Raw genomic sequence first — 11,181 nt, 5'->3', positions numbered from 1 at the left:
GTGCTGCTGTGGGTTTGGGTTCAGAACCACAGAGAAGAGAGAGACAGGAGGCAGATCACTCACCTTTCCACTGTGCTCTTGTAGTTCTGTGAAAAACACCAAAGTACAAAAGATGTAAAGCATTGACATTAACGCTTGACGTTAAATTCTCCTACACTAATCACTTAAAGGAAACTTAAGCAAACTATCAATGCCAGTAATGTTTCCAGGATCTCAACACTTACATTAATTAATATATCAAGTAATATGAAAAGCAGGAACTTCTAAATCAGTATTACTTGCCGTCTATGGTTAAGTGTGTTGGTTTGTCAGATTATTATAAACTACTATAGAACCTGTAATCCTGAGTGTGTTGTTTACATAATGCATAGCTTTTTAGCCACTGACCCATTCATGGAACCCTATATTATTATAATTTCCATACATACAGTGTATAAACCTGTTTTATTATTGGAATCAGAAATTATTTACTCCTGTTAAAGACACTGCTTTAGGAAAAAAGAAAAACAGGACCAGTTCTTACCTGCAGGAATGTGTTGTCATCATTTATCAACTCCTCTTCTATGGCTCTGATTGTGTCTGAAAGAGATGAGATCTCTCTGCTCATCTTCTTAATCTTCTCCTTCATCATCTGAATCTTCTGCTCCTCTTCCTCCCTCAGTGCAACTATCCTGGCTGCCTCCTCATCTCGTAGAAACTTGTGAAGCTTCTCAAACTCCTCCTTGATCTGTTTCTCTGTGTGCTGGGTCTGAGTCTGGATTATCACACACAGAGTAATAAAAAAGTAATTTTTCTTGTTGCTGAAATGAAAACTCCTGCGTCTTTTGAATCGGGTCCATATCTCACCTTAATGTGCGCTGTTGTTTGGTCACAGATGAGTTTAACTTCTTCAAAGGTCTTGAATTTATTTCTTAGGGGCTCCAGTTTGATCTTGAGTTCCTCCTGAAATACACACACACTTTACTGGGTAACAAGTACTGCAGTAAACACAGGTGTAAAGATTTGCACTCTACTGGTGTTGACATTGAGTAGATATGGAGGCATACATCTGCATATTTAATTTCTAATTTATTCTTCATAGATAACATTATGTGTAAGCATTATTAAACTCATCTGAGCATTCATACCTTAATATCTAGTGCAGCCTCATTGATGGGACTGAAGTTGTAGGTTTTGTGTGTTTTTGAGTCCCGACACACATAACACACAGACTACTTATCATCTAAACAGAAGAGCTTGAGTTTCTCAAGATGTGTTTTTTAGAGCCCATCTCCAGTATTACCAGAGTAGATTCTTACCTTACAGTCCAGTGCTGCTTCATCTATGGGACTGAAGTTGTGGGTTTTGTGTGTTTTTGAGTCTCGACACACCAGACACACAGGCTGTTTATCCTCCAGACAGAAGAGCTTGAGTTTCTCACTGTGCAGACTGCAGAGCACCTCAGACCCTGCTGAAGCTCTCTGACTCCTCTCCTGTAAGAAGGTCTCACACAGGTTCCTTAACGCCATGTTAGGAGGGTAGAAGTCCTTTGAGCACTTTCTCCTGCAGTAGGGACATTCTCTAGATCCTTTGGTGTCCCAGAACTGCTGCAGACAGGCTTTACACACACTGTGAGCACAGGTCAAAAGGACAGGATCCTTGAAGAAGTCACAGCACACAGGACAGCAGAGATCCTCTTCAAGTTTAGACGCCATTTTGTCTTTACACTACACTGTCCTGTCTGAAGGCTGTTTGAGCAGATTTGCTTTCACTTTCAACAGTCTGAGTCGAGTCAGTCCCTAACTCTGAGTCTTCCCTGTTTCAAACTTGAATCCACAAGAACTTCAGCCTCACCAGCTTCACTTTAAGCCCAAACTGTTTTCCTCTTTAGTCTAAACACAGTTTTTAAAAAAGGTTCTAATAAACGTTTCCCACATGAACATGACAGCGTCTAGTGGAGGACGGAGAATCAACCTGCAACTTCATTTCCTCCTCTGGTGTCAGTCAGTCAGAGGGCGGGACTATGGTAAAGAATTATTCTGATTGGTCGGCCGTAGTTGCCAGACCAGTTCCCCTATCACTGCTGCCAATGACTCCTCTGGAGTTCAGTTCAAAGTCCCAGTTGTGGGTGTGGACTGTACCTGTCAGAGACACAGAGACTGACCCCAGATCAGTGATGTACACACAGGTTTTGATCCTGAAATTCAGGTTAAAAGTAGACAGGCAACACGTTCCATGCGTGGTCTGCAGGAATAATTTGCTTACAGCTATTTTGGAATATATGTAGACATATTACAATTTAATATTAATGTGGAGAAAAAAAATAAGATATTGAATGAGGTGTCTACAAGTCACATGCAATCACACCGATATCATGTGTTTTATTGTGTTCATCATTAAACTGCAGTTAAAAGACATGCACTAGACACTCACACTAACACTGTGCTGTTCTAACTGAAACTTGAGTTTTAGTTTTTTGTTTTTTAAATCACACACATGTAATATGAATTAATTATTGATCTTGTCTGATCTTAACTGTAACAGTATGCACAGTCTTATTATTGTGGTGTGTAGAGCCTGTTGAATGTCTGCTGTTCTCAGTGAGTGGAGTGAGTGAGGGACAACATGGGAATCAGAAGTAATGAGGGAATATGAGTAATGATAGTTTATGGAAAGGGAATATCACCAGTATGTGTGATGTGATTCAGATTAATATGGGGAATATGAGTAATGTTAGTATATGAAAAGGGAATATCACCAGTATCTGTGATGTGATTCAGACTAATATGGGGAAAACGAGTTGTACCAATGGATATAGAAAGCGCCTATAGTATTAGTATATGCCAGTGGTTCTCAAAGTGTGTGTTCGTGTGTGTCTGTGCATATGGGTTGCGCGGGGTGGGGCGCGATGTCACAGACGGAGAAAAAAGAAAACGTCGCCGAACTGGTTAGTGAAAGCTCCCTCCGTGGCAAAATGCAAGGGGCTGGACTGACACAAACAAATCAAATACACACTTTCGTTTCTGATCCACCAATTAAAACGGAGAGTTATCATTTGAATGCGAGTTGCACTCCCTCCACGGAGACACGGTGCACAGTGTCTAATTTAATAAAGACAGTCGCGCAATAACTTCGGATAACTTCAAATGGAGTGAACTGAAGTCAATGCTGGACACCGTACACCTAAAAATAACTGAGTCTAAAGAAAAAAGTTTTCGGATAGCTTGACTCCGGTGCTTTGGGTTTCTTTTCGTAGTCAGCATCGCTGATTATTTTCCCGTTACCACTTGGAATTTTTCTGCGTGTTATCGGTATCATCGCTTTCCGGTTTGGGGGACGTTAAGACAGCGACCTTGCTTTTGGTGTTGCTCCGGGCTTGTGGCTCGGATAGTTCGATTCTGTTCACCGGATTTGACTGAGCTCCGTCGAGCTTCTGGACATCTGTTGAAGTCTCTAGCCTTGGCGTAGGCTATAGCTTACTGTACTGTGCTGTGTTAGATTTAGCATTTGTTGTCTTAAATACTCGAATGCCCGTGGAATTATGCTGGAACTCCCATTACTTTGTATTATGTCAGAATAGTCAGTAGTAGCCTGTTTCCCCCCAGCGCAGTCTGTAGCAGCTGGAGCAGCACGGAGAGTCCGCTGTAGGAAGAGGGGTCATGGTTGATTTGAGGACTGATATGTCTGACTCATGTCGTTCGGATGGCTGGTGGACAAATCTAATAAGTGTCCGGTTTTATATAATGATGTGCCTCTCCAGCAGATATATCGTTAAAAAGAGCTAAATGTGTACAGTTTGAGCTCTATACTAGGAATAAAGTATACTGTTCAGTTAGTTGGCAATGATATGGTATAATCTGTAGCCTATCATTTCTTCGAGACATGCGCACTGGCTACTGTTTTGAAAAATGTTAAGAAAAATGTGCCAAATCTTCTCTGCCTCTGCCTGGTCACACACGGCTTGTCATCATTAGAGGCAATCTCAATGCATAGAGATATCGAGAAGAGATTCTGCAACCAGTGGCAATCCCATATTTCCACAGTCTGGGACCGAACTCTATCCTCCAAGATGACAACACTCGCCCCCACAGAGTGGGGTTTATCAGAGACTACCTCCAGAATTTGGGAGTGGAGAGGATGGAATGGCCTGCCAGCAGTCCTGACCTCAACCCCATTGAACACTTTTGGGATCAGCTTGGGCGTGCTGTTCGTGCCAGAGTGACCAACAGAACCACGTTGGCTGACTTGCGACAAATGCTGGTTATAAAATAGGGGATATGTGATTGAATAAATCCCAAAAGGAACTGTATGCTGATATAATGAATAGGTGACAATCGCCACAGATTGTCCGGTAAGAACAAGAATGGATGTCAAGTTCCAATGATGACGGTGTTTATTGTACACACACACTCGCAAGACATGAAGTGGTTGATAGGAAGATTGAATAGATGAGCCTGTGTATTGTATTCATAGAATTATCCGTGTAAAGGACTTCTATCACACATGAATCCGTGGTTTCTATGAATGACATGAATAACAAATATACAAATATTAACAATTATATATACAACAAGAATGAATATAGTATACATGATGAATATTACGGCTATAAATACGAATCTGTCCCTTTAATACCGTGCCGTGTAACGGTGAAACATTCCATATCTCCGTAACAACAGTAACTGGTTGAACTGGCCTCGGGGTGAAATGTGAATGCTACAGATGATAATGATAAATGTAAATAACAGATACTATCTACAATGACATGAACGGACTAAATAGCTAAATGACACACAAACACTTACATTCTTGAATGACGCACGGTATGAATGATCGCGAATGTCTGATTGAATTGTCCAACTACTTGACGCTCCTCTCCAGCTTCTATTGACCCACAGCTGGCCAGAGGTGTGTTAAGCTTATATAGGGGAGAGGGGGAATGAGGGGCATGTCAGGGCATGAACTGAAGGGGGACCTTGAAACTTGAAACTGTCTTGAGTTGACCAAATGGTCAGTAAAATTCCGCTGTGCACGAGCCCCACGGAATCCTGGGAACTGGATGCAGCTGGTGGAGGAAGCCGTTTTAACACTGGTTGAAGAATGGGATGCCATCCCACAGCAGTGTGTGAGCAGGCTGGTGACCAGCATGAGGAGGAGGTGCCAGGCTGTTGTGGCTGTGTATGGTTCTTCCACACGCTACTGAGGCTCCTGTTTGTTAAATTAATAAATTGTTAAATTGCCAATATGTCTTGTTTCTTTAAACTTCAATCATCCAATCCACCAAACACCAAACAAGAGTCAATGGCAGAAATAATTAATTCATGAATGACAGCTTTCCTCTGTCCCAGTCCAGCTGCACTCTGATCCTCTGAAGTTTCTTCTTCACTCTGAGGAGAGCGGAGGGCTGTGGTGGAGAACGTGTTCTATTTTCACCATCTTTATACCACACAAACCACCGTCCACTCATGGAGGTAAAGTTTCCCTTCCTCTGGAGAGACTCTGTCATCACACCCACATGCCACCATGTGTTCTCTCCAACCTCCACATCCCAGCAGTGAGTCCCTGAGTTAAAGCCCTCAGAACCCAGGACACAAGCATACTTATCAAATCTCTCTGGGTTATCAGGAAGCTGCTGTCTCTCATCACTGTCTCTCACACTGGGCAGGTCCTCAGACAGGATGAGATATGGGTGTGCATTATGGTTTGAAACAATCTGTAATAAAAACTCTTAATAAACTCAAAAGGACTCATGACTTAGAGTAGTTTTCAAATAATTTTACATTTGTTTTGTCTCTGGTCAAAAATTAAAGGGCCTTTGAGACGAATGTCCAAGACTCCTTAGAGATTTAATAGATGGTAAAGTTGTCAGATGTCACATTTAATGCACAAATCACAGCAGTAATTTTTGACAGAAGACACAACAAGTTATTATCTTGTGAAAACATGACATGCATATTTGATGTGTATTGTCAATGTGTGTTGTTCATTGTTAAAGACATTGCCAAATACACAAAATACTAATAGTCCTGAGATGTAGATATGCACTAGTTGTACGTATGTTTTATTTTCTATTTTATTGTGAATTTCCCTCATTTTGGATACAAACGAGTAGAACATCATTAAAAGGAGGCTTTAAAATCTGAAATTATACATAAATGCTTACAAAACTGTCATAAAGAGAATGACTTGCCTCTTTAGAGAAGTTTAAATCAAAATAAATGAGAATCAAATGTTTGCAAAAAGCATTATTAATATTTCTGTCAGGCCGGTCAATTTTGTATGTTGCATCACCATCAGCAGATGTTTAGAAAATAAAAGGAAGTAGTTGAGGAATATCTTTTACAATACATTTCTGTCAAAGATATTTGCCCTTCAATTTGCCATATTTACAGAGTTCAGATCGCGTGACACCTGTGTGATTTTCTTAAGGCAACTAACAAAACAATCAATTGGTCAGAATGGTTAATGCATGAAGACATTTTAACACCATGAACAAGTCATTACTAACCTGTAAAAAGGAAGTGACATCATCTCTTGCTGTGCTGCTCTACTTTCACTGAAGCTCTCACTGGTAACATCCTCAGAGGAGAGAGTTTACAGGAAACATTAAAGTATGGAAACACTCTCTCAGTGAAAGTGTGTGTGACAGTGTGTAGATGTGTGTTATTATCAGGGTCAGAGAATGACAACTTTCCTCTGTCCCAGTCCAGCTGCACTCTGATCCTCTGGGGTTTCTGCTTCACTGTGAGGAGAGTGGGGGGCTGTGGTGGAGACCATGCTCCATATTTACCATCTCTATAATACACACACCACCATCCACTCATGGAGGTATAGTCTCCCTTCCTCTGGAGAGACTCTGTCATTACACCCACAGCCCACCCTGTGTTCTCTCCAACCTCCACATCCCAGCAGTGAGTCCCTGAGGTAAAGCCCTCAGAGCCCAGGACACTGGCATACTCATCAAATCTCTCTGGGTTATCAGGAAGCCGCTGTCTCTCATCACCACGTCTCACACTGGTCAGATCCTCAGACAGGATGAGACGTGTGGCTGCAGTGTTGGGATCCAGAGTCACAGGAGCTGCAGAGTGAGAAACACAAATGGTTTAGGTGGAAAGAGCACACAAAAAAAGATACATACACATATACAAACTAGAGGTCATTATCTGTATCTGTATTTGTATCTGTTAAACCAACAAAATTATCTGTTTGAGAAGGCTGAACCAAATTTGTATTTGGATAGAAGGCCAGAAGTGGGCGTGGCTTATGTAGAAGGCACATGTTGTATTTTTCAGCCTTATATTCATTGGTAATGCAATTGGTGTGTTTTCAAAGCCTCACATTGATTAATTAATTTTATTTATGTATTATACTCATACTGTACTTTTCATCTCGCTCTCTTTATTTTCATCTAAACTAATTTTTATGAACTGTCTGAACCCCCCAACTTGTCCAAATGAACCACATCGCCCTCCATGCTTAAAAGGGATTTCCCCACCATGATGATCCATTCAATTCAATGGAACTTTCTGCAACATTCTGAGGATAAAATGGTTTAATGCATGAGACCAATTTCCAATAACTTAATAAATGCACAGACTAAAGGTGAAAAACATGTGATGAATATTATAGCGTCATTGTGATAGTGTGTGTCATTGTCTAAAATTAGTCTAAAACTAAATGTAAGGATCTGTGGATCTCTGTCTCTGATCCCTCTCTCTCTCTCTCTCTCTCTCTCTCCTCTCTCTTTCTGTCTGTGTGTCTGTCTGTGTCTGTTTCAGTCAGTTCTCACTGTATTGGACAATCCCATATGAAGTCTTTTCAAAACAGTAGGGTGAGACAAGTAAGCTAACCGAGTTCAGGCAGGAGCAACACAGTTCCTTACATTTCCTTTAGTCCGTCAGTTAGGAAAAAAACATACGCTGCACCCCCCCAAAAAAACGTTGGTCATGCACGACAAAAGAAAATGTCTTAAGCGTACTGGTATCTTGTTGTCAAAGCATGAAAACAGGCTGCATTACCACACACCCTGACACATCCATAGCAATGGAAGATGACATTTCCATCCATTTTGAATCCTCCATTTATCGACACGGGAGAACGATACAGTTCACTGGAGAAACAGTTCACTGGAGCATCCTTAATAATACTCTTTCAATTGCATTCTGCTCACTTTAACAATGTCTTCTATTTTAGCTTCACTGTATCCTTATCAATTCTTAAACTCAACTGAAATATCCCAGACAATTCTGACTCTTTTTCTTTTTCACCCGTAGACCTGCGTCTACACACTCTTCATCACTTCCGCTCTCCTCCAGTTCCCCCTTCCGCTTGGCAGCTCTTTTGATCTCTTCACTTGTCTTCAGATTTTTTTTGGAGGTTCTTTCTGCTCTTATTTATGTAAAGCACATTGAATTGCTTGTCTGTCTATCTGTCTGTCTCTCTCTCTCTTTCTCCCTATGTAAAGCTGTATTTGCGTTTGAAAGGGATATATTTCTATGGTCGGTTCGTTTTGCTCTGATTTATGCAAAGCACATTGAATTACCTCCGTGTATGAAATGTGCTCTATAAATAAACTTGTGTCCGTCCATCCATCCGTCTGTCTTTCTCTATGTGAGTGTGTGTGTGTGTGTGTGTGTGTGTGTGTGTTTTGTGTTTGAAATGGATGTATACACTTACTGTATTGAACAATCTCCTGCATCTTCTCCCAGACTCTGAACTTCAGGTTTCCCAGGTGTTTTGCCACATTGATCAGAGCTCCTGAAATCCTCTCTGGATCCTGCAGTGTGCACTGGGCTCTGGAATAACATTCAGGAGTCAGTGCTGCTGCGGGTTTGGGTTCAGAACCACAGAGAAGAGAGAGACAGGAGGCAGATCACTCACCTTTTCACTGTGCTCTTGTAGTTCTGGAAAACACCAAAGTACAAAAGATGTAAAGCATTGACATTAACGCTTGACGTTAAATTCTCCTACACTAATCACTTAAAGGAAACTTAAGCAAACTATCAATGACAGTAATGCTTCCAGGATTTCAACACTACCATTAATTAATATATCAAGTAATATGAAAAGCAGGAACTTCTAAATCAGTATTACTTGCCGTCTTTATGGTTAAGTGTGTTGGTTTGTCAGATTATTATAAACTACTATAGAACCTGTAATCCTGAGTGTGTTGTTTACATAATGCATAGCTGTTTAGCCACTGATCCATTAACCTGTATAAACCTGTTTTCTTTGTGGAATCAGAAATAATTTACTCCTGTTAATGACACTGCTTTAGGAAAAAAGAAAAACAGAACCCGTTCTTACCTCCAGGAATGTGATGTCATCAGCTCCCATCGCCCCTTCTATGGCTCTGATTGTGTCTGAAAGAGATGAGATCTCTCTGCTCATCTTTTCAATCTTCTCCTTCATCATCTGACTCTTCTGCTCCTCTTCCTCCCTCAGTGCGACTATCCTGGCTGCCTCTTCATCTCGTAGAAACTGGTGCAGCTTCTCAAACTCCTCCTTGATCTGTTTCTCTGTGTGCTGGGTCTGAGTCTGGATGATCACACATACAGTAATAAAAAAGTTATCTTTCTTGTTGCTGAAATGAAAACTCCTGTGTCTAATCTGGTCCATATCTCACCTTAATGTGCCCTGATGTTTGGTCACAGATGAGTTTAACTTCTTCAAAGGTCTTGAATTTATTTCTTAGGGGCTCCAGTTTGATCTTGAGTTCCTCCTGAAATACACACACACTTTACTGGGTAACAATTACTGCAGTAAACACAGGTGTAAAGATATGTACTCTACTGGTGTTGACATTGAGTAATTATGGAGGCATGTATCTGCATATTTAATACCTAATTAATTCTTCATAGAGAACATTATATGTAAGCATTATTAAACTCATCTGAGCATTCATACCTTAATATCTAGTGCAGCCTCATCAATGGGAGTGAAGCTGTGTGTTTTGTGTGTTTTTGAGTCCCGACACACCATACACACAGGCTGTTTATCATCCAGACAGAAGAGCTTGAATTTCTCACTGTGCAGACTGCAGAGCACCTCAGACCCTGCTGAAGCTCTCTGACTCCTCTCCTGTACGAAGGTCTCACACAGGTTCCTTAAGTGGAGGTTAAGGGGAGGATGTTCCCTTGATGATCTCCTTCTGCAGACTGGGCATTCTCTGGATCCTTTGGTTTCCCAGAACTGCTGCAGACAGGCTTTACAAAAGCTGTGACTGCATGAGAGGACAACAGGGTCCTTGAAGATGTCACAGCACACAGGACAAGAGAAATCCTCTTCAGAGAAAGGTTTTGATGCCATAGTCTTGTTACCAGTGGACTCTCTTTTGCGATGGCTGCTAACACAGTTTGCTTTCACTTTCAAGTTCACAGTTTGAAAATCACGTCAGTCTCTGAACAGGAAAACACATCATACTAAAGTCACAAGGCTGTCAGCTTCATACTCATGTATTTGAAACAAGAATGGTTGGTTTGTTTGTTTAGTGTAAAAGTACACCAGAGAACTCGCACCTGTTCAAAGTTCGCTGAAAAACAGTCAGTCACTGGAGTCCGTCCGTCTCAGTTCCCCACTTCCTTCCTTGTTTAACATCGTTGAGTCGAGCCAGAGGGAGGGGCTTTGGTTGAAAGGAATTCTGATTGGCCAGCTCAGCTACACAATTAGAGAGAGAGAGAGAGAGAGATATATATATATATATATATATAGAGAGAGAGAGAGAGAGAGAACCTTATCATCGACCCTGTTGTGATGTTTGACAGATATACTTTACTTCATGACTTGTCATGCCATACAGTTTACTCCCAGGAGGGATGAGTTTCTGAAAGGCCCTCAGTCTCTACTTAGTTTGACTTTTTTTTGCTTAGATTTTTTAAAAGTTATCGAGAAATAGACACTGTGCAAGGTAAAACCCCTGTTATTGTAACAAAAAAATACGTCTGAGGGGATTTGCGAGGTGTCTGAGCCGGCTATCTAATGTTAGCATGCTACTGCCCACAAGGTAAACAGCGATGGGTTGGACCAATCACAGCCCTGCGGCTTGCATCGACTTGTCGGATACTTACAAAATTTGGGAGACGCACGCAAGTGGGGCTCAGAGGGGGTTTGCAATGACGCAAGGGGCTCTTGCATGTCTTGCGTGCTTGCGTGTCTGCGTAAAAGGCCGACCATAAATTAAGCTTCACACATACACACACACAG

At 41.4% G+C, this 11,181-nt stretch overlaps 1 protein-coding gene across 1 annotated transcript; it reads right to left on the bottom strand.

Moving 5' to 3' along the window:
• Positions 1-5,679: 5,679 nt before the first annotated feature.
• LOC116223673 (E3 ubiquitin-protein ligase TRIM39-like) lies at positions 5,680-10,601 on the bottom strand. Its single transcript, XM_031581207.2, has 6 exons — positions 9,886-10,601; positions 9,605-9,700; positions 9,286-9,516; positions 8,860-8,882; positions 8,656-8,774; positions 5,680-7,057 (listed from the first exon to the last, which is right to left on the bottom strand). Exons 1-6 carry the CDS (start codon positions 10,285-10,287, stop codon positions 6,507-6,509), a joined length of 1,422 nt encoding a protein of 473 aa, XP_031437067.1. The 5' UTR covers positions 10,288-10,601; the 3' UTR covers positions 5,680-6,506.
• Positions 10,602-11,181: the final 580 nt, after the last annotated feature.

Source organism: Clupea harengus, chromosome 2, assembly GCF_900700415.2.
Source record: "Clupea harengus chromosome 2, Ch_v2.0.2, whole genome shotgun sequence".
Lineage (NCBI taxonomy): Eukaryota > Metazoa > Chordata > Actinopteri > Clupeiformes > Clupeidae > Clupea > Clupea harengus.
This window is presented reverse-complemented; position numbering and strand designations above follow the sequence as displayed.

Coding starts and splice junctions, on each gene's coding strand:
- LOC116223673 (XM_031581207.2), bottom strand. CDS start 10,287: ATGGCATCAAAACCTTTCTCTGAAGAGGATTTCTCTTGTCCTGTGTGC. Junction 9,701..9,885: donor AGGCTGCACTAGATATTAAG/GTATGAATGCTC, acceptor TGTGTATTTCAG/GAGGAACTCAAGATCAAACT. Junction 9,517..9,604: donor AAACATCAGGGCACATTAAG/GTGAGATATGGA, acceptor GTGATCATCCAG/ACTCAGACCCAGCACACAGA.